General features: G+C 43.3%; 1 protein-coding gene across 1 annotated transcript in view; it reads right to left on the reverse strand.

Annotated features, from left to right (window-relative positions):
* Positions 1-490: 490 nt before the first annotated feature.
* Positions 491-26,693, reverse strand: part of CUBN (cubilin) — a 277,317-nt gene continuing 251,114 nt past the window's right edge. Inside the window, exons 61-68 of the mRNA XM_068562017.1 lie at positions 22,133-22,341; positions 12,481-12,643; positions 11,912-12,117; positions 10,616-10,763; positions 9,504-9,685; positions 6,183-6,348; positions 4,459-4,694; positions 491-915 (exon numbers count right to left, since the gene is read on the reverse strand). Coding sequence (XP_068418118.1) covers positions 808-915; positions 4,459-4,694; positions 6,183-6,348; positions 9,504-9,685; positions 10,616-10,763; positions 11,912-12,117; positions 12,481-12,643; positions 22,133-22,341 — 1,418 coding nt within the window. The 3' untranslated portion in view covers positions 491-807. The remainder of the gene's footprint in view (positions 916-4,458; positions 4,695-6,182; positions 6,349-9,503; positions 9,686-10,615; positions 10,764-11,911; positions 12,118-12,480; positions 12,644-22,132; positions 22,342-26,693) is intronic.

The raw sequence follows: 26,693 nt of genomic DNA on the forward strand, positions 1-26,693 counted from the left end.
TATGTGTCTCTGTAGTCTGTGCAGAGATCGTTTCCCTGGCATCTGGGTAGTACAGGAAGATGCAGTTACACATTCGATAGCGTCTTTCATTCACTGGGCCCCATGTTCTCAGTAAGACTTAACTTTGCATATTTAACCTAACGTCTCTTGGTTAAAGGCAGCAGAAAACGTGGTCAAAGCATTGCTTAACTATGTATAACTTCGCATCTCGTGTTGTTAAACTGCGAACAGACAACAGTGGTACGTAGGGAAACTGCAGCACAGAGAGTTAAGGAAGTTAACTAGAAAGGCCAAAATGCAAACGCAGGCTGCTTGGCTCCGGAGTTCCGATACTGAAGGACTCATATACTCTTTTAAAATGGAAATATTCAACTTGAAATTTTACACATACCCCGTAGTGAAAGACAAATGTCAATGAGTTAAAAAAGACAATGCACCATCCCTGTTTACATTTCAGCAGTGTTTGTCATCCCCAATTTGACATTCACAGTGAAAACGGTACTTCTATTTTATTAACTTTTGAAAATGTACAGCACATATGCCATAATCATTTCCACCCCTTTAAGGGATTCTAGAAAATTTCAGCTCAAAATATTAGATTAAAGAAGCTACATTCTACATTCAAAAAATGTATACAAATACTGATTCCACATGTACTTTGATGAAAAACAAAGAAGTTCAGATTATTCTCAGTGGCACAGGCAGGGGGGCCAGGTATCAGGATGGCAGAATCCCATCCAGCGTGAGGTCTGAGGGTCCAGCCCCTGCAGAAAAACCAAAGTGCTGAGCAGACCCGGCCTCACGCGGTTAGCTGGCCCAGGTTAACCGGATTGCTGACGGTCGGGCTGCATACTCTGCATGAAATTTTATGAAGACACGATGTGACGAGGCCACGAAGGGAGCTATGTCAGTGTCCTAAAATTGAAAAAAAAAAAAAGAAAAAGAGAGAGAGAGAAGTAACAAATTATATATTTCACAAATTTGAAGATTCTTCCAGAAGGTCAGGTGTAGTAAAGAAGTATGACATAAAGGAGCCTTCTAGAGTTGACAGTAAACCTGCATACATTTCTAGAAGTAACCTTGCTAAGAATTAATGTAGAGACTTTACAAAAGAATGTTGCTGGGGCTGGTGGAGGTGGCGAGGAGAAATGGGGGGTGACTAAGTGGGCACAGGGTTTCCTTTTGGGCTAACGAGAAGGTTCTAAAGCCGACTGTGGTGACGACAGCTACACAGCTCTGGGAACTGACTAAATACTCTTGAATCTTATCCTTTAAGTAGATGATTTCTATGGTATGTGAATTATGTCTCAATAAAACCATCACTAAAAATTCAATTTCCAATTCAAGTTCTTACTGAAATTTTCATTTTTCTGAAGGGACACACAACTTATATCTGCAACTAAAACGAGCATATGAGTAAAGTATACTACTTTCCCCCCTTAACATCCATACTTTCCTTTTGGGGTTGATTTTCATGTCTTTTGGGGGAACAGGGTGTGTGTGTGTGTGTGGCCAGAAGGGGTGGGAGGTAGATGGGTCTCTGTTTTCTCTCATTTCTAAATCATTCATTTAATACTGATTGAGAGATTTCCATGCTGTGGGTATTATTATTAGCACTAGGAATATAAAAAATGAACCAAACACGCAAACAGCCCTCTCCTAACAGGAGGAGGCAAAGCAGGAAGCAAGTAAGTCAGTAACATGCACAGTAGGTTGGATTGTCCTGGAGACAGAGCACATCACACAGGGTCAAGGTTGCAGTCTGGGGACATGTTCCTCTGTTCTGCTCGGGTCCCCTGCCTTGGTCCTACCCAAGAGTCATCAAAAAACAGACTTATTTCCAAGACAGTAAATTATTCAGGTGAGTGCAGCAGAGGGATTTTTTTCCTAAGAGAGATATCAAGGGATACACAATATTGTACGTTCCTGTGCACATGCACTTTTTCCTTCCATTTCAACCTGCTCCCAAATTTCTACTTGGTATTCTATGCTGACAAACTAGTACGAGCAGATAACAGAAGTTTTAAACTCCCGTTACAAACTAGTACGAGCAGATAACAGAAGTTTTAAACTCCCGTTTGATTCTCCTAATTTTCCTGCCATTCTTTCATGTTTCTAGATGTTCAGATTCTGTAACTGAGAGCAATGCCCGTGAACAATGACAATTATCATAAAAGAAAACATCTTCAAATCACCGTACGATTAGACATCTAAGGAGTAGCTCCCACCATCATTCTGTAAATAAACGGACTTCACTGGACTGGAAATGCTAAAGAAGTCAGTGGCATCTTTAAAAAATAAAACGATTGCACTTGAAACTATGTCTACATTTATAAAAGAAAATTTTAAACTGGGAAAATATTGTAAACACCAATAGTTAAGAAAACTTGACATATCTAGTTATAGACTTGAATTTAATGTGACATTGGTTTCAATGGCAGTAAGTTCTCTCAGTGCCTCAGTTTCTCTTATCTGCAAAGTCCAGGGGATCAAATGGGGTTGTATGTTTGAAAGTCACTGAAAACCAAAAAAAAAAAAAAAAAAAAAAAAAAGTCATACAGACATAAAGTAATGGTATTGTGAAAATGTCTCTTTTTGAAATTGTTACAAATTTCAACTAAATGTCTAAGACTTAATCAGCTTCTAAATCTGGCATGTGATGCATTACTGGGGTCTCTTTTCTGTGGGCCCCTGTGAACAATTGCAAGACAGTATCTGCTGATCAGGTGACACAAATTCCTGCCCCCAAAATTAGCTCTGTGTGTAAGGACAGAGCTACCAGAGAGTTTATTGAAGGGTTGTCTATAAACCAGAGGAGCTTCATTCAGTAAATTAGGCTGCACCCAGAACAGAAAACAACCCAATGATTAAATACAATATACCAGTTTGTTTAGTGGTATGGTAAGATGTTAATGATGTATCAGTCAGTGGACAAAAACACACCACAAAACAATATAAAATATCTGTGCATAGGCAAACATATTCAAAAAAAAGTGTCTAGAAGAATATATGGGAGGATTCTCAGGGTTTTAGAAAAATGTATCTATTTTTTGATATTTCTGAAAATAACATTTATCAATTTTACAAACTGTAAGTTATACTCTAAAAACTCCCTCTACTTCCAGCAGATGTAATTCTCTGTCAGTTTGATTAGAAAGCACAAATGAGCAAAGAGCAAAATGGTAAGAAACAGATAACTTCTCATCAGTAGTCACATTGCCCTTACATGAAAGCTCTGTAAACATCTACTTGCACATAAAAATGGGAGGGCACTGAGGGCAGATGTAAGCAATACTGAGTCAACATCAGAATTCTAACTTAATGTTTAGGAAGGATCTATTATATAGAGATTTACAAAAACAAACCGTTAGTCCCCAGGCCAATTGTTAATATCCCTGTGCATTTCTTCAAAGAAGTCCCACAATTTTCAGCAAAAAGTGAATGAAATGGAGCCGGGCATCCAAAGTTTCTATACAGTCAGCCCTCCGTAAGGGTAGGTTCCACATCGCGGATTCAACCAACCACAGAATCCAGCAGATACACAACCCGCGAATACGGAACCCGCAGATATGGAGGACTAACTGTATTCACTGCACTAGGCCAGGTTTTGTTGTTTTTTAATTTACTTATTTACTTATTTTTATTTTTGGCTGTGTTGGGTCTTCGTTGCTGCGCGCCGGCTTTCTCTAGTTGCGGGGAGCGGGGGCTACTCTTCATCTTGGTGCGTGGGCTTCTCACTGCGGTGGCTTCTCTTGTTGCGGAGCACGGGCTCTAGAGCACGGGCTTCAGTAGTTGTGGCACGTGGGCTCAGTAGTTGTGGCTCGCAGGCTCTAGAGCGCAGGCTCAGTAGTTGTGGCGCACGGGCTTAGTTGCTCCACGGCATGTGGGATCTTCCCGGACCAGGGCTTGAACCCGTGTCCCCTGCATTGGCAGGCGGGTTCTTAACCACTGCACCGCCAGGGAAGTCCCTAGGCCAGTTTTTATAAGAGATTTGAGCATCCGAGGATTTGGTATCCATGGGGGGGTCAACGGAACCAATCCCCTGCAGATGCGATGGGAACACTGTAGTTCTATTCATGCAGAAATAACATGGATAGTCAACCCTGAGCGGTGCATTGAAATCACATATGGAGTTTTCAAAAAACAGCATGCCGCAGATACTCCCCCAGAAATTTTGATTCTGTAGGTTGAGTGGGGACTGGAAATCTGTGACGCTAAACGACTGCATAGGTGATTCTGACGCACAGTCAAGTTTGGCAACTATTACTATTAATTTAACTCAATGCCCACTAGGTGGCACTCGTGCTCCCAAAACAAAAAGGAAAGTCAGAAACCTGAATTTGTAAAAGTACCGTGTGCTCTCTAACTGCATGAGTCTGCCTTTAAAGGTGCCTTTTTAAGCTCCTTTCATTATTTAAAAATAACAATTGGGAGTTTTTAGAAGTTTGTTTTACTCACTGCGCCGCAATACGGTCCAGACGAGGGAGAATTAGCATCCGGGCCATCGTAGAGCAGGAGGTAGTTCTGGACGCATTCTCCGGGGTCGTCAATGCTGATGAAGTCGAAGCTGACGGTGACAGGTCTTCCCGCAGGAGCAATGATGGTCCATTCGCAGTGAGTGTTGTTTGGGTAAGTGCCGGGATAGCCAGGGCTGGCGACCGAGCCGCTGTCTCCGTAAAGAGTCCCGCCGCAGTCTGCGAGGAAACAGGTGCACGAAGCTTCAGTCAACCAAGTAGAAGCCGTCAGCGCGCTTTAGTGCACTTAAGGCAATGAGACAGTTGTTCTCTCAAGGTGCTGAGGCCCTCTGCAAGAAAAGCGGAGGCAGGAACCCTTTTCCTGTCCCTCCTGCGGGCTGTACCTCCCTTCCTCACTGCCTCCCCCGCTCCCACCTCCAGCAAATATCCCTCCCCGCCTCTCACGGCTTAGGAAGGGCTTCCTCCAGATCTTTGCTTTGAAAACAGTGGGTTGAGAGCACAATGGGAAAACCAGGACTTGGGAAAGTAACTGCAGGAGAGAGTGAGGTTGATCTCGGGTGCTTTTGATGGTGTGGAGCTCTCCAGAGGCAGTGAGTGAGTTGATGAGGATGTGGGTGAAGTAAAATTAAAAGGGAAATTCCGGGGAAGAACCAAAGAAAGAGGTGTGTTATTTAAGGTCTTGGCAGTAATGATTCTCAAAGTGACTTTACCAGGCTGATAACTGACAGTTCCAAGACTGATATGCTTAACAAGCCAAAGCTCTTTAAGTATTGGTGCTAATTTGTTCGATGTGTTAATTTGCACAGGAAAGCTATCGTTATTTAGACCAGACAGCCATGGGCATCCAGATATCCTGCGCATAGGAAGAAAGTGCGTAGCATAATTAAGAAGCACTGGGCTGGGTTTCTGACCACTGGAGGTTTAGTCCTGCCTCTGCCACAATCTAGCTGTGCGTTTTAGGCAATGCATCAGTTTGGTGTTTTATTTCCTTGTCTGTAAAATTAGGGCATAGAGATCATCTTTTACTTTTGGCAGTACCAAGAAATCGTTATCTACAATTGTCTTGATAGAATCCTTTTCTAGTCCTCTAGTATATTTAAAATGAGTCCTTTTTATCATTCTTATTTTGAAAGTTTTTAGATATTTGGGGGGACATTTCATAAAGATATTCCTTCTCTCTTGAGTTCAGTGCATTGACGTGACAAATTTCCTTCACTTATCGGTAAACAGCCAACCAAAAATGCAGGAAGGTGCTTACTGCCCTGTAAAAGCCATTAACCTCCAGGACTGCCAAGAAATGAAACGCGGTCTCCAAAGAACACAGCTGTTCAGACATACGCAAGTATGTGTTCATCACTTGGCTTTCTGGCAAACTTTTTAAAAAAATCCTCAGAGAACTACCTTGATGATCAAACCAAAAGTTAAAAATAATGACAAAATCAGAATTTATAAAGGAATTAAAAAATCTTTGTACCTTATTTGTGCTTTATATGTAAATATATATTCTTTAATATATAGAAATAATGAATAAAAGTAGCATTTTTTAAATCTCTATACTTTCAGTGTTAAAAAAAAATCTCTATTTTTAATGGAAAATAATCAAGTACACAGATTGGGGAAAAGGTCACTTTGACTGTCTTCTTCTATTAGACGCTGTATGTTTTTCTCAGCTGCATTACTTTCCCTTACAAAGTGCCAGGGTCTTACCAGAGGGTGATGAGGTCCAGATAATTTCATATCCATGACCGGAAGTTGCACTATCACTCTTAAATCGTAGGTATAGTTCATGACTTCGGGAGAAAATGGGATTCGGCAACAGAGTCCCACAGAACGTGCCCAGCAATGGCGAAGTGCTCTCGCTTCCATTTCTTACCTTTAAAAACGAGTCATTAATGATTACACTTAGGACTATTGTACCTTCTTCTCTGATTTATCACCACTATACGTTAAGACGTGAGACAATTGCAATGACAACTTTTTTGGGGAAAACTTTGTCTTTTTAGGTACTTAATGGAGGGTTAATACACACAGACGTCACCTTCGCCTGCAAAGGACAGAAACCAATTTGTAGATCAAAAACCATTTACAGCTGGATTCAGAAATATCTGTTAATCTCCAGTAATTAAAACACGACAGCATGTTTCTATAACCAGCTAGTTGACTGGCGTATAACAAACTAGTTGTATCTTTCTTCTTGGGGAGACATTTTGAAGAATGTAGTTAAAGTGAACTTTAAAAAGATGGGTCGGGGGAGAAAAATATTATCTGCTTTGTTTCCGGTCAACTCCGTTATACTTTATTCATCATACTGCATTTATGTTTTTATCTCCCCTTGAAAATTGCTCGGCTATAAAGGGGCCATGAAAAAACAACGTACAAAGTATGACGAAGTTCGAAATGAAAGGAATTTCTACATGGGAAGAGGACATAATTCAAACAGTCTTTAAAATTTCTGACTCTTAGATTTATTTTAAAAACACTCTGTGGAGCTGAGTAGATTTTTTTTAATTCGCTGCATGGAGCGGACACGCGTGAAAACAGGAAACGTGTTGGCGTGTGAATGCAGGTAAGCGCACTGTGAATTCAACCACGGCTCGTCCTCAAGCCCGGCTCCTGCTGCACATTCCCAAACAGCCCCACTCGGAGGAGGGCTCTTGTGCGGCATCGCAGACACGTGATCCAGGCAGTGTGGGGCTGGAACCAGCTCCGCGTGGATGGAGGCTGACTCTTTGTGGATACACGTATTTAAAATCTTGGGAGCCCCTCCAGTCCCTTTTTAATCCCATAGTTTTAACATGTGGTTAATCGCCAGTTGTCTAAAGTCACCCAGTGTCTTCAGAGGTGTGGTGGGTAGTCTTGTTGGGTTGTGTTGATCTGGAGAGAGCCCTTTTGTTTTTCGGCCGTGCCCCGCAGCTTGTGGGATCTTAGTTCCCCCATCAGGGATCAAACCCAGGCCCTGGCAGTGAAAGTGCGGAGTCCTAACCACTGGACCGCCAGGGAATTCCCTGGAGAGTTTCCTTTTAGGTCTATGGAGTAGCCAGTGGGAGAGAAAAATGCCTTTCTGGTGCTCTTTGGGTTATTCTGCTAAGGGTTTAAACAAAGTAGCCTTGCCATGGATGGAGCAGCCAGTTAGCTGTCGGCAGACAGAGAGGGTATCCCAGGATGCCCACCTGCCCCACTGCAGTCTTGGCTTTGGGTCTTTTTCCTCTGGTCCTCTTTAGAAAGCTGATGCTCTGCGGGGAGACGCGAGATGTTAATTCCCGCTGATGTGCTAATGACCTGTCCTTTCCATTTCTCTCCGCACAGGAGGAGTGGGGCAAGGAGAGCAGAGGGCATCTCTGGGACCTTAGGTGACCCTGAAAGGGGAAGTGAAGGCAAATGCAAAGTCCAAATGGGGTCTAGAGTTTGGCGTTCGCGTGGTGTAATACGGTCAGAGTCCTCAGTGGGAAATTTCCGTTCCCATCACCGTTTACGTGAATGGAATGCTGAGGCTGCAGTAAGCCGTGCCAGAATCTTCCCGCCGAAAACCAGACACAGCAGCGCTTTACAGGCCTGAGTCGCCGTTTCCTGTCTCTGCTTATTGCACAGGAGGTTTCAGCCCCGTTTCCATGAGACAAGGAAGGGCAGCAGGGTGGAGGGGGGCAGTTGGCCCCCCCCCCCGGGGCTGGAGAGTCAGCCCTTGCTCCCCAGCACCCAGGGGCAAGTGGCCAAGTTAACTCCAGTCGATAAGGGTCAACTCAGGCTTGAAGCGAACCACGAGTAGCTGCGCTGTGACTCCGGACTGTCAGGATGATTCTCCCTTCCTCCGTATCCCACTCCTCCCCTCGTGTCTGCTTTATGCTGCACGTAACTGTTCAGACTCCACGGGGGCTGAGGTACGTAGGTCTGCGTCTAATGACCTGATTGACACACACGCTGCTGTCTCTCCCTCGTTTCCCCTCTGCTGCATCCACGTCCCCCCCACTCTCCTACCGCAGTGATGTCCCCCATGAAAAGGCATGAGCTTCCTCTGAGTACTTACTGCACTAGAGGTTGCGAATGGTCATTAACAAAGGACTTCGATGAATTTTATAGGGGGAGCTTTCCAGGATAACAAAACTCCGTGACAGGCGTAAAGGAGAAAACAAGCTGTTTGGAAACCTTACGGAAGATTCGCACGTACACGAAACAAAGCCGACTTCGGGTGTCTCGGGTTAAGGTTTCGATGTGAATTCAGTTCAGAGGGAGTCAGCATCTTTGTACATACAAGCCTTACATGGCGCCTCAGTTTATTTCCTAAGAATGAATACATTTCCAACAGAGTCTGCAAAGGATGCTGGAGGGAGCTGGAGGGTTTTCATGGCAAAATATAGGCACTGAGTTCCAGACACAGGAGGGTTCTCTCTCGGTGGGACGGGGGACGGGCAAACAGCAAAGGTGCTTCTTCATCCAGATGAGGAGGAAGGAACAGAGAGCACTCCACCTTCCTCTGCCCAACACGCGGTCAAGGAGAGACTCTCCTTAGAGAATAGCGAAGATGTTCCAGACTCACTGTGGCCGTCAGGGGAATCAGCCCGACTCTCTAGTCTCACGTACTTTCATGTTTACCTCTACACCAGGCACACTTCAAGCCAGAGTTCTCATCTGGCTCCAAAATTAGCACTTTGCCCTTGGACCTCCCTCACTTCCGGTCTCAACTCACACATTAGCTCCTTTAAGAAAACTTCTCTGTTCCCAGACTGCTTAGGTGCCCCTACCCGTGCTGGCTCTGATAGTCAACAGGAGTGGACAACTTCCTGTCTGTCTTTCCCACAGACTGTGAGCCTCCGGGGGCCCCTGAACGTGTCTTGTTCCCTCCTGGATTTCCGGTGTCCGGACCTAGGAGATGGTTGGCAATTGCCCAAGTGTTTAGGCGATGAAAGGATAATGAATCATTGAATGAAATGAGGAAGGAATATGATTAGCAGTAGCAGAGAAAAAGGAGAAGAATCTTAAGGGATCCATCATCTTTTAAACAATTCATTTACATCACATTCAAAAGTATGTTACCTCCAAGAAATCACGGGTGCAGTCACTTGAGTCCCCGATGCCAAATGAGTGAAAGAAGAGGGAGATGGTGTGGTCCCGAGGAGCTGTGAGCACGGATGTGCAGTCCATGCCACCGCTATAGCCCCCCGGCCAGCCGGGGCTCCTCAGGTTGCCAAATGCCTTCTTATACTCTCGGTTGCAATCTTAGAGGAAAGACAATAGTCGTAATTCACGTATGCCGCGCGGTATTCAGTGCTCCTTCAACTTGACAGGAATCATTCACAGAGATTATTAAATGGGAACAAACTTCAGAAGAAAAACTAACCTAGCCCCTTCATTTACCTTTGAGATTACTGAGATCCCAAGACTTAAAGCGAACAGCACACTGAGCAAATGCAGTGCAGTGTCTTCACACACAACACCCCCGTGTGAGATAGTAAATGAGCGAATATGCACCCTCTCCTGGGAGGACAAACATTCTAGCATCCTCTACGCTCTTCTGATGACATGGAGGTGGAGGTGGCTGACTTTAGACTCTTTGGGCATAAAGCCTCTACCTCCAAGACAGTTTTGCGTGAAGATTTTTCTTCAAATCCTTTGATGAATTATTTGTTCTGATAGAACTGGCAACTCACCGTTCTTGACCATTTTTGGTAAAACTACCCAGAGCGTTCTCATTTGTTTGTTTTAATCAAAGGCAGCTTTGGTTTTAATCAAGCTTGAAATGAACATTACGTAAAGTGTTCTCTGGAAATAAACTTCTCAGTGACAGAATCAAGTAATTCTTTCAAGGCTCCTGGGTTTTTCCAAAGTAATTTTCTAAGATATAGTGATTCTTCTACATGGTTAAGTGAATAATTAATACAATAACTGGTATATTTTTAAATTAACGACATGAACTTTGAAGAATATGCTGCCATTCTCGACATTTTAATTAACATTTTATTCGCTTTACCTCTTCAGAAGTCAACTTTAGTAATTTGCTAAATTGGGCCTGGCTTCTAGTAAAGAGTCTTACCTCATGTGGGTGTGGTTTATGTCAACAAACCTTAATTTACTCAAGGGGGTCAATTCTAGCTGTAATTGTAATAATGGCAGTTTTTCTGAATAAAAGATGAAATCCCAGAGCTCACCTGCAATCTGATAGGTAAAACCCACTCTAGAGTTTATGTTAAAAACTTCCGATTTAAAAGTGACGATTGCGGTGCTCATGGAAGAATAAAATGTGGGTACAGCTGAAGCATTTCTGCCGAAGAACCGAATTCCTGGATTTCCAATACTCTGAAATGAAACGGAAGCCAAATGCCAGTAGATTTAGTATCAAAGGAGAATAGGCCACAGCAGAAATTAAATTGCATACAAAAATATGGCTTAAATATTCAGCCGTGGAGACCAGTTACAGAGTTTAATGCACTCTGCAATAAGACTTCACCTTGGCCTTGGAATCTACAGGTGTCTCGCAGTCTTCGAGGGGCGGGTGGGAGGTAGGGAGGCCAAGTTTCTGCTGAAACCACGGGGCAGACGCCTGCCTACTGAAGATAAGACCTTCCCCCTCACCCCGCTTCCTATCCAAGGCCTGTGCCGCTGCTCAGGGCGCATCCAGGCTGTCGGAGGCGCTCACCACGGTTCTACTGGGGCTTCTCCATTGTTCTGAACTCTGTAAGACCAACCAGCACTGCTCCTGGCCCTCCCTCAGCGCCCTTAGCAAACCTGGAGTGTGTGAGCTGCCCCTCAATCCGGAGAGAGGCAGCCCGGGTGTCCCCGGGAGCCCCCGCTAGGCATCACCCTCAGTTCAGGGGTCCTCACCCTACGCATGTTCCCGGAGTTATCTGATCGCTCTCATCCTGCAACTACCTACTCACGTGATGATGGCGCCCAGATCTTCAGGCGTTCTGTCAGCGTTACACTCTTGTGGTCAACATTCTCCCCAACATCTAACCCCATGGGCAATTCACACTCATCATTTTTTTTTAAAACCAAAAGAGCTTTGCTCTATGTTTTCAACCATGAATATAGTCCCACTAGACTGGTACCAAATGCCTTCTTAACTGTTCCCTTCAATGCATTCCACACACAGATCCCACTGACTATAGAAGTGCTTCTCCATGAAGCACTGCTGTCAGAACACCAGAGATGTTCATCAGAAATTCAGGTCGATGGGCGTAAGTAGGGGAATTGGTCTCTGAGGGTGGGCCCGGGGGCAGGCACTTTTACCAAGACACCCAGATGTTTCTTAGGCACATGACCTACAGACCAAGTTCAGGTTTCTTAATGCCTATAAATAGAGGGTTTTGTAAATGGCTGGAAACCACATTAGGCTGGAAGTAACTTCGAGAACTTATTTAGTCATGCCCTCGTTACTTCAAGTGTTCTGCAAACACTGGTGAAAAGGTCATACATGTGACTGTCATTCGTCCTGTAATTGTTACCTCTGGTGGGTCCTGAAACTCTAAATAGTTCTGGTCATAGTCTTGTGAGCGCAGCTCAAGTGCCCACACAGTAATCATGACCTGCTGATGTAGAGGAGCTTCAATGACCCAAGTACAGATTGAAAACGGGACAGCTGGGTCTGATGAATTGGGTGACGAAATACTTTGTGGGGTCCAAGTTGCATTATATGTTCCGCCACAAGGCACTGAGATGGGAAGAAAGAAACAACTTATAAGACATTTTACTTGTAACTCATCACACATATTTAAAATTCTGTTTTCCATACTCTTCCAGCCCAAAGGAGCTATATTTACATCATTCTATGAAGGATTTACAGTCTATATTCTTGACTAAGAATTGTACCAAATTTGTACCATGGATTAAACACAGAGTAATTAACGTGGTGTTTAGTAACTGACATTGAACTTAGACAGTCATTAACATTGAGCATAGTAATTAGCATTGAGCTTAGTAATTAACACTGAGTACAGATATAAGCACGGCATTATTTTTAGTGCATAAATACACGTGTGTTTCATACTATGTGAAAATGTCTCAGTTTACTCACTGCCCACGATGGTATACGTAGCATTAAATCCTTCCCTTTCTAAAGTTAAGTCACTGACAAATTGAACTGTAAGGAAGTTTCCAGAAGAAATAAATGGAGCAGGTACGGTGGAACCACAAAATGTTCCAGCCAAGTTGGCATTTTCACTGTCCCCATCATATAGCTGAAAAGGAAAACAGCTCATTAGTTATCCATTATTCACAAAGAAGCTGCATATTTTACACTAAAATGGACATGAAGTTACGACAGGTCATGGTTAAGAATCTTACACTAATGTTCTTTTTTTTAAGAAATATTTATTTTTATTTATTTATTTGGTTGCACTGGGTCTTAACTGCAGCTCGAAGGCTGCTTAGTTGCGGCTCGCTGGCTTCTTTAGTTGCGGCATGTGTGCTCCTTAGTTGCGGCATGTGAACTCTTAGTTGCGTCATGCATGTGGGCTCTAGTTCCCTGACCAGGGATTGAACCCAGGCCCCCTGCATTGGGAGCATGGAGTCTTAACCACTGTGCCACCAGGGAAGTCCCTACACTAATGTTCTTAAAGCTCGTTTTAATTTAGGAACAGAATTGCTATTGAATCAATTATACTACAATGATTTTTAGTAAAAACCTGGTATATTGCCTAAAGTTTTTTTTTCTCATTGGGAAAGTAAAATTCGATTTAAAAAATGATGTGTCATTAGAGCCAGCAAACCCATCGCTCCCTTCACCTCCGCCCTCCCTGCCGCGCTGCTCCAAACTATCACGATCTCTCTCCTGGTTCTCGTCGCAGCCTCCCCACGGGTCCCCCGATCCTGCTCTTGACCCCCTAGAATCTGTCTTCAGCACGTCAGCCAGAAGATACAGTTTAGATGTAAGTCAGACCAGGTCGCTGCTCTGCCGAGAACCCTCCTAACTCCTTCTCATCCACTCAAAGCCGCTACAGTGGCCTTCGAGGCCGGATAGGATCTGCTCCCACCCCCATTCCCGGCCTTTCCCATCTGACCTATCATTGCCACTTTCTTTGCTCTGCTCCCTGAGCGATCCTGGCTCTCCTGCATCCCGGCTGTTGCGTCTGCAATTCCCTTTGCCTGGAATGCCCTCCTATTTATCCACGTGGTTTCATTCCCCTCTGCTGCTTTAGGCCTTTACTCAAATACCACTAACTCACTAAAGCCTTCCCTGAACACCCCTATTGAACATGCAAGCTCTCCCAATATTCCCTTTCTCCTTTCCAGCTTCACTTTTTCTCCAGAGCATGTTTTTACCTTCTACATTATATGTATGTATATATTCATCTATAATTTAATTTATTGTCTTCTCCTCTGAAGAGAATGCAAGTTCCATGAAAGCACAGGCTGCTGTCTGTTCAACTCACTGCTAGGTCCCCAGTTTTCAGAAGAGTGGCACACAGAAGGTACTCAATAAATATCTAAGGAATGAAAAAGTGCCTTGATTCCTCTCTCCCGCTACCCACCCTCCCAAGCCTGCTCTCCCCAAGTCGTCTTTATGTCAGTAAAGGGCTCAAGCCTGACACCTCGGCCACCCTGATTCCTCCCTGTCTCTTCCCGACCCCGCATCTACTTTGCTCCACCTTCAACATCTAGCCCAAGGGCTCCACCTCCACTGCCCCCACCATGGTCCTTCACCTGCATCACTGTAACATCTCCTGACAGCTCTGGTTCCACAGACCATTCTCCACCGAGCTGCCTGAACATCTGCAAGCTTAGAGTAGAATATGCTCCTGCTTGGCCTACAATATCCCCATGGATCCCCCCTGCTGCATCTGAAGTAAAAACCCACCCTCTTCACCGTGGTCTACAAGCCCCTCTCTGGTCTGGCCTGGGCCGCTCTGGGCCGTCGCCCCCTCCCCAGGTTCCTGTAACTCCCCCGTGCCCTGACAAGTCCCTCCGAGCTGCCCCTCCTGCCAGGAGCTCTCTGCTCAGCCCTTGGACGGCCCACGCCTCGTCATGCAGTCTCAGCTCAGACATCTCCTCCCCAGAGAGCCCAACCCCATCTAATGGGCACGTCCCCAACATCTTCCTGCTCTTTTTTCCTACGATAATTAAAACGTACCTTATTTATTGCTTATTGCTTATTTACTTCTTCTGGTCTCTCACCCATCAAGCATGAAAGCCCCACGGGCGGGGGACTTTGATTATTCACTGTGTGTCGCCAGCACCCAGAGCAATTCCCAGGCACAAGAGCCTTCAGCAAATGTCCACTTAAATAGTGAGTGCTTGGATTTCTCTCAAACACATTACTAGAAAACAAAGTGTTGGGACTTCCCTAGTGGTGCATTGGTTAAGGATCTGCCTGCCCATGCAGGGGATACAGGTTCGAGCCCTGGTCCAGGAAGATCCCACATGCCGTGGAGCAACTAAGCCCATGAGCCACAACTACTGAGCCTGAGCTCTAGAGCCCGTGAGCCACAACTACTGAGCCCACGTGCCACAACTACTGAGCCCGCGCACCTAGAGCCCATGCTCCGCAACAACAGAAGCCACCGCAATGAGAAGCCTGTGCACCGCAACAAAGATTAGCCTCCGCTCACTGCAGCTAGAGAAAGCCCACATGCAGCAACGAAGACCCAACGCAGCGAAAAATAAATAAATAAATAAATAAAAGACTTGACCTTTAAAAAAAAAAAACTCTAACATCAAATTTTCAAAACAAACAAAAAAAAAACATGTTCTCCACCTGAGTAATCTCTATTGCATTGCTAAAACAAGTATCTGTGTGTCCATCCAAATATTGAATTTATAACAGAACCATGTTGTGTTATAAACCTCAGCATAGCCATTACCGCTGACATTATTTTAAAATGCTGGGAATACATAAAATAGAAATGGTTAAAAACAGTCAAGTCAAAATAAACACAAAAATAAATTTACCACTAGATGGCACTGTTTCTCCTGCTTAAACGATTTTAGTTAAATTTTAAAGCCAAAAGAAACTGGAGAGTTGAAGGATCTAATACCTTCGTTTTATAGAAGAGCAGATTTGCCAAGTTTTAGGTAATGTACCTTTTCTGGTAAACAAGTTAAAATTTTATTATAACCATTGCTGCCTCTATAATCACGTTATATTGGCAAGCATTTTTATTCTGTGTACTGTGTGCCAGGCCTCCAAGCAAGGCTCTGTGTATACAGGGATGCATAAAGCACTTTCCAGACACTAATTTGACTCACAAATAATGAGAGGGAGAGATTCATAAATTAAATATATGTGTGTATGAATTATACATAAAATAGAGAAATGTAAGTGCTACCGGAGAAGAATTCAATGTATCAGCGTAACCCAGATGATCGAGGCAGGACAAACCTCACACGGACATTTGAACTGGTATTTGAAAGTAAGTAGAGACCTTCCAGACCTAGAAGAGAGGAAGGGCATCCCACCCTGATGGACAAGGTATGGAAGGCCACGGAAATAAAAACGGCCTGGCGTGTCAACACCTGCCCACCCTGTGACCAACCTGGAGATCAGGGTGAGAGAATAGAGGTGGGGTGGGGAAAGTTCACTGGGACAGGACTGACGTTTCCCACACTTCATGCGAAGGACTTTGTATCTTCTCCTACGTGAGTTGTAAGATCTGATTTGGGTTTTAAATAGATGACTGGTCCGTACGATATAAGGAAATTTCCTACATGCCCGGCCTCGAGCTGGCGTTTGCATTAGTTCACTCACTGCTACCGTAAAATTTCTCCTAATGGAGCTGAACTAGGACAGCTGATGGAGGCTTCTGGCCTCCCATGTAACCGAGGCCAGGATTTTCTCCCCCTGCTCTCCCATCCCTGACGCCTCCACCATGAACTTGCGCAGGGTGGCTCTATAGAGAGTGGCAGGAGGAGCCCTGAGCAACGCTGCTGACGCGGAATCCTACGCGCGCTAGGAGGTAAACGGCGCCAGGACGGCACCATCTCCAGCAGCTGCGTGGTGCCTTCCGCGAGCACACATTGCTGCCATGACGGCTTTGGGCCTGGGGCTGGAATTACGTCCTAAGTCTTAAGTCTTGTGGATGCAGGTAAGTGCTGAGAGGAATTTTGTGTTTGCTTGGCTTTTAAACCTCTTTAACAGTGGCACATATTAGAATCTAGTTAAAGCCCGGAAGGAATTGCACAAATAATCTAGTGGAAGAGAGCCTCTGACTACACCTTCTGCCAGATCCTGCCCTTTGCTCAGCCATCGATTGGAGCAGCTACAGAAAGTAGGGAAGGACATTTTGGGATTTTAATTTCTATGAACTTTTAATGCATGAAGGCAATAGGCTTTGATATTGGGCTTTAATTCTTTCTTAAATTTAACTCCAGGGCTTCCCTGGTGGTGCAGTGGTTGAGAATCTGCCTGCCAATGCTGGGGACACGGGTTCGAGCCCTGGTCTGGGAAGATCCCACATGCCGCAGAGCAACTGGGCCCATGAGCCACAACTACTGAGCCTGTGCGTATGGAGCTTGTGCTGCGTAACAAGAGAGGCCACGACAATGAGAGGCCCGCGCACCGCAATGAACAGTGGCCCCCGCTTGCCGCAACTAGAGAAAGCCCTCGTACAGAAATGAAGACCCAACACAGCCTAATTAATTAATTAATTAATTAATTAATTAATTAAAAAAATTTAACTCCATAATCTTAGACATTAGTTTCCTTAGGACTTTATCGTTTAACATTTCCCAGGGAATGTGATAACGGGAGAATTTTGATAGTCTTATTTGAAGCATCTCTACATTGCATCTCAGAGTGTCTTCATGAATTCTTTGATCTTACTGTGGGACTTCTGACAGGGTCTGCTGGACAACAGGCCTGGGCATAATTTGGGATGAGAACGAGAGTAGAGAGTGATTTTTTAGGTTTGGGGTTGAACTCTGATCCTTTACAGAAACTTTTGGGGAGAATGTTTTATTGGTGCCAGTGATCTCAGGAAGCTCCACTAAGGAGCAATGACGAGAATCACCTCTAACTGCAGGAATTTTTATATAACAATAAAAAGTAGTATTATCGTATGAAATCATTAACATTATTAATATGATTATTATGTAATCTCAATGCTCTTTTCCAGTGTCTGGCATATAGTAGGTGCTCAAATTAACATTTATGGAATGAATGAACAGTAGGTACTACCTCATAAGGATAGGGCTCTGACGCCTCCATAACTGCTGACCCCCACCCCCAGAGATGGACAGCCCCTCCTCCCATGGCTGATCACAGACTGAACGGCCAAGCCCAGTGGGTTAAGATAGAGGTTTTCCATGGGAACAGTACCATCCCCTAGGGAGTGTTTTGCACAAGTGTGGTGTTTTGGGCTCGTCACAATAGTTTGAAGCTATAGCTGGCACTCAGCATTTAGAAGCCACACTGCAGAATCCCATCAAAATTCAGGACGCGTCTGCAAAGTGAAGATTTATTCTAGGTCCCACATACCTATGAATGTCCCACCAGACATGTGTGTAATAAAACTGTTTAAAGTTCTTTATCCCAGGACCTAAGCCCATTCTGTAAATAAACACAAAAATATTTTGCACGGTTTTAGTATGTATCAAATTTCCAAGCAGGCAATTATTGCATAAGTTGAGGGAAGTCTGTAGTTTGTTCTGTTTAGAGCCATTTGACTTGAGTCTTCCACCATTCTGGAAATTCATGTTGTGGATGGGCGCTGCTACTGGCATTTAAGTTGCAAACAGAGCTTCCCCACATCACTTTAAACGTATGCCTCTGCATTGCCACAAGTCCGCATATTAGAAGAATCTGACTACTTTATCTAGTGACTTAGCATAGCTGTATCAGAGCATTTACATATTGAAATACACACTATTCTCTAGGCTTTCCTTTTATTTCTCCTTTTCATTGTATTTAGCATAATTATAAATTGAAATTATGTATATGGCTAGGCTATGGAATAGATGACCTTTCACTTCAGATGGTCAAAGAATCATTAGAAAATACTGGCTATTCCAAGGGGCACTGATTGCGCTGAGAAGAAGCTGGGCAGTGTTAGGAAGGAGCCGCCTCCTTTCCGCCAGTTCCCACGTTTGCTGGCAGAGCAGCGTCGGTTACGGTCCTGGTCTGGATACCCCAATGCTGTTTCACTCACTGTGCTCCACGGAGGAGTGACTAAACTGCTGGGCATACACCAGGCAGCTCACGCCCCTCCTTACCCCCTTCTCTTTGGTGGCCAGTCTCCCACCCCACGGGAAGCATGCTTTTGTGCTGTTCCTCTGAAATCCAGCTCAGCCATCCCATCCAGTAAGCCGTTCTGAACCCCAGAGTAACATCACTCATACCCTCTTTTGCTCTACTTTTCTGTGTCGTTCACGTTTATTGGCTTTGTCATGTCTCATCCACTTACAGCTCCGTGAGGAAACTTATCTCACAATGCCTGGCATATAATCATGTCACGTGACTCTTCATGGAATGGATGTGATGTCAATTTCAACAGCAGTTGCTCGGTGAAATACACAATTCCCTATTTATCTTTTTGTTTTTGTTTTTTGCTTTTTTTTTTTTTTTTTGGGCCACACTGCACGGCTTGCGGGATCTTAGTTCCCTGACCAAGGATTGAACCCAGGCCCTCAGCAGTGAGAGCACTGAGTCCTAACCACTGGACCACCAGGGAGTTTCCCTACTGCAGTTATCTTAACAGCTTTCCACATCAACCCTTTCAAAAACAATAATGATACAATTACAAATGAATAATGGACTTGGCATGTTTTCACCTGTATATCTACCTACAGAATTAAATTAACTTTTCTAAAAAGTGATTTGATTATAATCTCTAAGAAAAAGTCTCAAATGAGTCAACTGTCCCATTTATCACAGAGAATCTCTTTAATAAAGGTACCTCCCAGCCTCACATTCCAAGAACTGCTCGGTGATCTGCCAGTTTAGTATAAGCTGGAGAAGTTGCCAACTGAGGGAAACTGCTTTCCCAAAAAGGAAAACAAAAGTAGATCTGAACAGACTTTCTTTTTAAAAAAAGGACATTTTATATTGAAGCTAGAGGATAACTCCTTGTTTTCAATATTGCTATGTCTATCCTAGATAGCTTGAGGACATTTAGAAAATTAATGGTTCTTTTATTTATTTTTTTAATGTGTTTTGGCCACCCGACGCGGCTTGTGGGATTTTACTTAGTTCCCCCATCAGGGATCGAACCCGGGCCCTCAGCAGTGACAGCGTAGAGTCTGAACCACTGGACTGCCAGGGAACTCCCAATAGCTCTTTTGATTATATTATCAAATCACACATAGAAATGGATCTCGAAAATAAACCAATCAGCCCTCCTCCTGGCAGGACCCTATTCTAAACATCCCACGTGAATTTATATTTATAATAATGTATATCTCACTTAAGTATTCATCATATTTTTTAAAAAGGAGATTCTATAGCCCTCATACCCATCTGGAATTACCCAAAGGGGGGAAAAAGGAAAGAAATTTATTGACAAATTATATGTCAGGCACAGTGCTGAATACTGGTTATGCTGAAAACAGCCTTGCAAGACAGGTGCGGTCATGTGACTTTTTGTTTGTTTGTCCAGTAGATGAAGTGATGAGGAATCAGGGAGACAGAGAAGCTTGTCAGGTGGCAAAGCTGGGTCTGAGTTCATATGATCTGCCTCAAAAGCCTGTTGCTCTCCTGTAAAATCAGGGGAGTGCTCAAATAGTCTTGAACCTCAGCTCACTGCTGCTCTGGCCCCTTTGGTCTCGTTTCAGACAAGAAGAATGCAACCCGAACTGACATTTCTTGTTATCTGTAGTCTTCCGTGAACTCCCTCTGATCTGGCTTCTGTGCCAATACTTTATTTAAATGGTTGTCATCCTATCTAATGAGTTTCCTCTTTATCTTCACCTTTCTTGGCTTCTCATTTACAATTTAATAGCACTGACTGTCCATCCTTGGTAAAGACTTTTCTCCCTTGCCTTTCGTGATAACTGCATTATTCCTGGTTTGTCCACTTCTCCCATGACGCGTCTGTTTCTCCTCCTGCCTTCCTCACGCTGTACCTTTCCTGGAGTTGAGCGGGAGCCAGGCTTTCTAGCGCCATGCAGCCTCTCGCAAAGAGAGCATCTCTCTCCTGACATAAGAAATGCTCTTTTGCTGCCTCCTGTCTGTGCTGCTGTCTTCTTGCTGGAGCTCCTCCCATTCTCTGCCCCCGGGAAATTTCACTTGTCTGCTCTGCTGTCACCCAGACTGAACCAATACTTACAAACCCATGGCCTCCTCCTAAGAGTACTAACATTCTCAGGCCCCAACCAGGGATGGAACCCGTGCCCCCTGCAGTGGAAGGGTGGAATCCTCACCACTGGACCGCCCACCAGGGAAGTCCCAGTACTGACATTCTTTTGGTCTTCCCAGCTTGGTTCTTTTCACAGTGAAAATGTAAGACAGTCTATATGTAATGAAGTGCTCAAATGTGTATTTTGTCTATGACTTTTCCTTCTCTTTCTTTTAAAACCAATTTCTGTAAAATTTAAGATAATTTTTGAACTTAAAAGTTTCTCTCACACCACGGTTGTCATCTGCACCGTCTCTGTACCCTTCTTACCTAACGGTAACTTCTTTCTGGGGTCTTAACTCCAGAGTCTCCCCTGACCATCCACCCAGAATGCTGATTTCAGAGTCATCTTTCTTACATACTGCTCTCAACTTACCACTCATCGGAAAACCTGCAATCACTCCTTATTTCCAACTGCCTAAAATCTAAATGCCATTAGCTTGACTTTCAAGATCCTTTGCAATCTGGATATTTCTCCACTTAGGCAGTCTTATTTCTTGTTCTGCTTTAACAATATTCTGCTCTGATAAAGCCAGCCTCCTCACTCTTTCAACTTCGATGCCTTTTTTGTATGTTCGCCTTGCTTAGGATGCCCTCCCTCCCAACTTGAATAAGTGTCCCCTCAGTCTATGAAGTCTTTCTTGTTCACAGCAGATCATCATGAATTATCCTCCCTTTTAAACTTGCACATGGCTTCAAGCTTATGTCCAATGCACTTGAATATTGACTCTCCTGAACTACCTAGTGTTGATTTGCACGTGTCATCCCTTAATTCTGCAATCAAATTTAAGCTCCTTGTGAGCGGAAATACTGCTTTACTTGATGTTTTCCCCCAAGAGTGTAGTAGTCTACATTGATTGATGTCACTTAGCACTTTTAATCTGAATGCATATAGCCTGATAGATACAATGATTTAATATTAAAGAGTCATTTAAAAATTGAAAATTTTCTTGATTTACTTCTAATGGGACTTCAGAACTAAGATATTTTTCACATCTAAAAGTAATATAAGTAAATATACAAACTTTGAAAATAAAGTAAGGAGTGATGATTTGCATACAGACACTGTCATTTATTTTAGACTTTGCCAAAGACCCTTTGAGTATCTCTTTCCACACAACCCATCTTCCCATAGATCATCTCTTGACAAGGCTTGGAGGAACAGTAAATCTTAAAGCTAGTGTTAGAAGCTGCACAAAAATTTTGAGTCATTTGTATTAAAGATTATTTTGATGTGAAGATAGAGCATCTGCAATATGATACGTTATATCATTGAAGAAAAGGTCATTTTAAAAATTAGCAGCACTCACACCTTCCAGGACTTCCTGTGTGGTATAAACTGGAATACACCACGAAAAGGTCTGTATTAGAAGACTCTGTTAAGAAACATAATAGCCTTACCTTGACGTAATCATAAATGCATCTTTGCAAACTAGTTGCTGCCTCCAGAGCGAATGTGTTGAAGGTGAGTCTAATTAGCTTGTTTACAGGGGCAGTCATGAACCATATGCAGTTTAAATTCTTGTCGTATCTGCCATTCGAATCAGAATCAGGAGAGGCAAAGGTATGATCTGAACCTGTCAGATGACCACCACATCCTTGCTGAGGCCCTGTGTTAAAAAAAAAAAAAAAAAAAAAAAGACATCACTATGCAGAGCAAAGAGAATGGAACTGAAATTTTATGAGGAGGGTTTTTAAAAATCATATCGTTTCTTTTTTCTGTCACACTTCTTTTTTTTTTATAAACATTGCTTAATCTACCTCATCAGGAAGGTGGATTTTTAAAAATTTATTTATTTATTTATTTTTGGCTGTGTTGGGTCTTCGGTTCTGTGCGAGGGCTCTCTCCAGTTGCAGCAAGTGGGGGCCACTCTTCATCGCGGTGCGTGGGCCTCTCACCAGCGCGGCCTCTCTTGTTGCGGAGCACAGGCTCCAGACGCACAGGCTCAGTAGTTGTGGCTCACGGGCCCAGTTGCTCCGCGGCACGTGGGATCTTCCCAGACCAGGGCCCGAACCCGTGTCCCCTGCATTGGCAGGCGGATTCTCAACCACTGCGCCACCAGGGAAGCCCAACACACTTTGACGAACATAATCAGACTGCTCACGGGGCTCCACTGAGCTTATGCAAGCGTGGCTGCCCCTCCCCTTAGTTTCTTCGCTATTATTTCCTCTTCAACCACCAATCCATCAATCTCTACCAGCTCACATCTAGTTGTCTAGAAAAGTGGGTAAACAGATAGGGTTCTATATGCATTTTTAGAACTCTTGATGTGACTTATTGGAGCTTTTTCTATCCTTGAAAAATCCAATTTTATACAAAATAAAGTATTTTGCATAACAAAACTGATGGAAACTGTGAACCCGTTTTACCTTTATGTTCTGCTTTTATGAACACTATCTGACTGAAAACTGAATTTAAGAAGACTTTACCCAACATCTCAAGAAAACTGGCTCTCAACAAACCTTTTATTCAAATAATCTGGTAGAAAGAGGCTGAGAGGCATATAACACCACAATCCACTTTATATTGAACTGTACTCTATATTTGAATTTTTTCTTTTCCAAAAATAAGGGGAAGCTGAAGAAGAGGAACTTTATTGGAGAAAAATATCTACTTTGAAATGAAAACTCTGAAATTCAGAATAAAAATACAAAAGAGAGATAAAGAACACTCTCAGTACTCAACTATGAAAAAAAATATGGCACAAACTCCTTAGAGCACGGGATTTAGTTTCTTCCACTCCACAGCCTAAGGTGATGCCTTGGAAAGGAAGAAAAACTTTACTGACAATTTCGGAAGAAACACATGAGGATGAATTAAGCTCAGAACAGCCCTGGTAGGAACAGAGATGAAATAGGTGTTCAAAAGAGTTTTCATAAAGCTTGCATTCTACACAAATGTGCATCATTACAAGTTCCGCAGTCAAATTCACTGACAGTCTCATTCCATTTATTTGATCTGTTAAAAGTGAAAGGGTTGCTTTCAACATTAGGGGGCGCTATGATTCAGGACTTCGCTCTTGGCAGGAAAGGCAAACAATGGCTGCCGACCTCGGATGCAAAGGATATCAAATGTGCGGAGCGTTTTCCAGGATAGGTGCCTTATTTAGGAGGTCAGGCTACCCTGTCATAGCTTCCAAGTCAAGTAAAACTACAGAGTATTTGCACAGTCCGATGTTTCCTGGAGTTGAAATGCTTCCAAAGGCCCAGTCCCTGATATATCCATAGATGGCATCTAGAACAAAATTATTACGAAACCAAAGCAATGCTAATCACTCCGCTCCTATGAAACAGGCCTGCAAAATGAAGAAGGAAGTGGGGTTTGCACAGTTTTCACTCCAGTGTGGACTGATTGTTACCTAAGGCAACCACTTAAGCTTCTTGACATGCCTAGCAGGGAAGAACAATTACTCAGGGTATTAATGAATTGAGAAAATTATTTATCTATTAAATATTGCCAAGGAAATATATTTAGTATTTTTAAAATTAATTTTTATTGGAGTATAGTTGATTTACAATGTTGTGTTAGTTTCTGCTGTACAGCAAAGTGAATCAGTTATACGTATCCACATATCCACGCTTTTTTATATTCTGTTCCAATATAGGTCATTTACCAAGTATTGAGTAGAGTTCTCTGTGCTATACAGTAGGTTCTTACTAGTTATCTATTTTTATATTTAGTACTGAGATGGGAGAAGATGAATGGTAGTCCAATAGCAGTGATAAGTCATAAATCAACAATAATGATACAATTTAGAAAATGATGGGTGCCACAAAAGAGGCAGGAAAAGTCTTGTGAGTTTTGCAAGAAGGGGAGATTATTACTTCAGGCTAAGAGGATCTAGAATGTTCAAGGCGGAGGTGACAGTTGATCTGCATCTTAAAGGATAAATAGAACAAGACCATGTAGACTTGCCTGGTATTGGCAAGTCCAGGTTGAAAGACCTCGTAACCAAAGGTTAAGTGGACAAGAATTTACATGTATAGAATTTGACCTTTAGACTTCATTCTCTGGGTAACAGGGATCCACTAGAAAGGTTTTTGATCAGAGGAGTGGTAGGGTCAGAATGAATGCACTTTCTCGTCAAGTCTGACCTAGAGACGCATCTGGTGGTCACGTTTACACATAAGGGAGGGACTGGAGGAGATGAAGCCAGGCCCAAGGACACCACTGTGGTCCAGGCTGGCGGAGGCAAGGGGCAGTGCAGAGCTGGAGGTCTGCATGTAGGAAAACCAGACCGCTGGGCTTTATTCTACTAACGCATCAGCTGCAAAAACTAAATGCTATCTTTAAAAATTCAAGCTATATATTTTATCACCACTTGCTTATTAATTCTTGCTAATAAGTTAATAAGGGCAGAATGACAGTTGTACTGGGCACCGAGAGTGCCATTGTACACACTTATTAGACAAGACTACTGCTGCAGCTATTATTGGTACTACTGCTACTAATGCCCTAAGACAGAGACACCCTCCCTTCAGGAAACCCAGAGCAAGGATCCGCAGATTGCTGGTGTGCACTGGCATAGACTGAGTGGGAGACTGCATGATTCCTAACTTTTCAGAATCTCTCTTTGCAGGGCCCTAGAATGGACAGAGTACAGTAAGTCCCCTACACACGAACCTTCAAGTTGCGAACTTTCCAAGATGCGGACGTGCGTTCCATCAGTGTCAGGCGTGAGTGGAATTGCCGCTTGCCCTCAATCTCCTATTGCTGCGATCCTTCAGCTGTACCATCTCCCACCTCCCCTCCCTCCTCCAGTCAGTAACTCTTCTTGCCTGTTCACTCAATGCCAGCCCCTGGACGCCAGCTGTTGTACTGTACTACTGTACTTTTCAAGGGACTGTACTGTAAGATTAAAGATGTTTCATTTTTTGTGTTTGTTTTTTATGTATTATTTGTGTGAAAAGTATTATAAACCTATTACAGCACAGTACTATATAGCTGATTGTGTTAGTTGGGTACCTAGGCTAACTTTGTTGGACTTAGGAACAAATTGGACTTACGAATGCATTCTCGGAACAGAGCTCATTCATATGTAGGGGACTTAACTGTATATTTTCTGTCACTTGATGTTAGGTTTCACCATATGACTTGCTTGAGACAATGGAATATTAACCGTCATGGAGCAGGAAGAGGCCTTAAATGTGCTTATGTTTTTTGGCTTGGAGTTTTGTCCTCCTGTGATCCACCAAGAGCTCACACCCTGGGTACCTGCGTGGAGAGCAGACCTGACTCCAGGCTGTACTGTAGGCCAAGCACAGTCAACCTGCATCCTGGAACAGGCAGGCAAACTGGCCTGCTGACCCATAAGTGATAAAAATAATATTCCAGGTATAAGCCACTGCATTTTGGATCATTTGTTATACAGCATTATTGTGGCAACAGCCGACAAATACAAAAACAGCTTTTTTGAATTATCAAACTATAATAGAGCACATTGATGGACTCATAAAATATACATACAGAGTAAAAAAAAAAAAAATGGAGAACTAAAATTATCATCAGATAATCCTGGCTAAAACAGTCAAATAACTAAAGTAAATATAACATTATATGAGTGAATTATACAACTCATATTCTATATGAATAATATTAAATGAATAAATATAATATGAATAAATAGTCAAATAATTGAAGTAAACACAACATTGCATGAGTGAACATCTTTTGGGGTTCGTGTGGTACAGGAACTGGTTATAATTGCTCCTATTCTCCCACTTTAATATTTAAACATAGGGTAACTGCTCTGTGCTTCTGCCCCTCCTAAGGCAAAATGGAAATGTATACATATGTCTGGGGGGCTATAAAGATGAATTATTAGCAAAAGAAGGGTTCTTTACCAAAAAGTGCTATTGCCACATTACTATTTCTATATTTCAACAACAGCAGGATATAAGGGAAGGAAAAGGGAGAACTCTACGACTATGAAATCGTTTCTTATATGTGTTGACTATGTTG

The sequence above is a fragment of the Eschrichtius robustus genome, chromosome 1, assembly GCF_028021215.1.
Source record: "Eschrichtius robustus isolate mEscRob2 chromosome 1, mEscRob2.pri, whole genome shotgun sequence".
NCBI lineage: Eukaryota > Metazoa > Chordata > Mammalia > Artiodactyla > Eschrichtiidae > Eschrichtius > Eschrichtius robustus.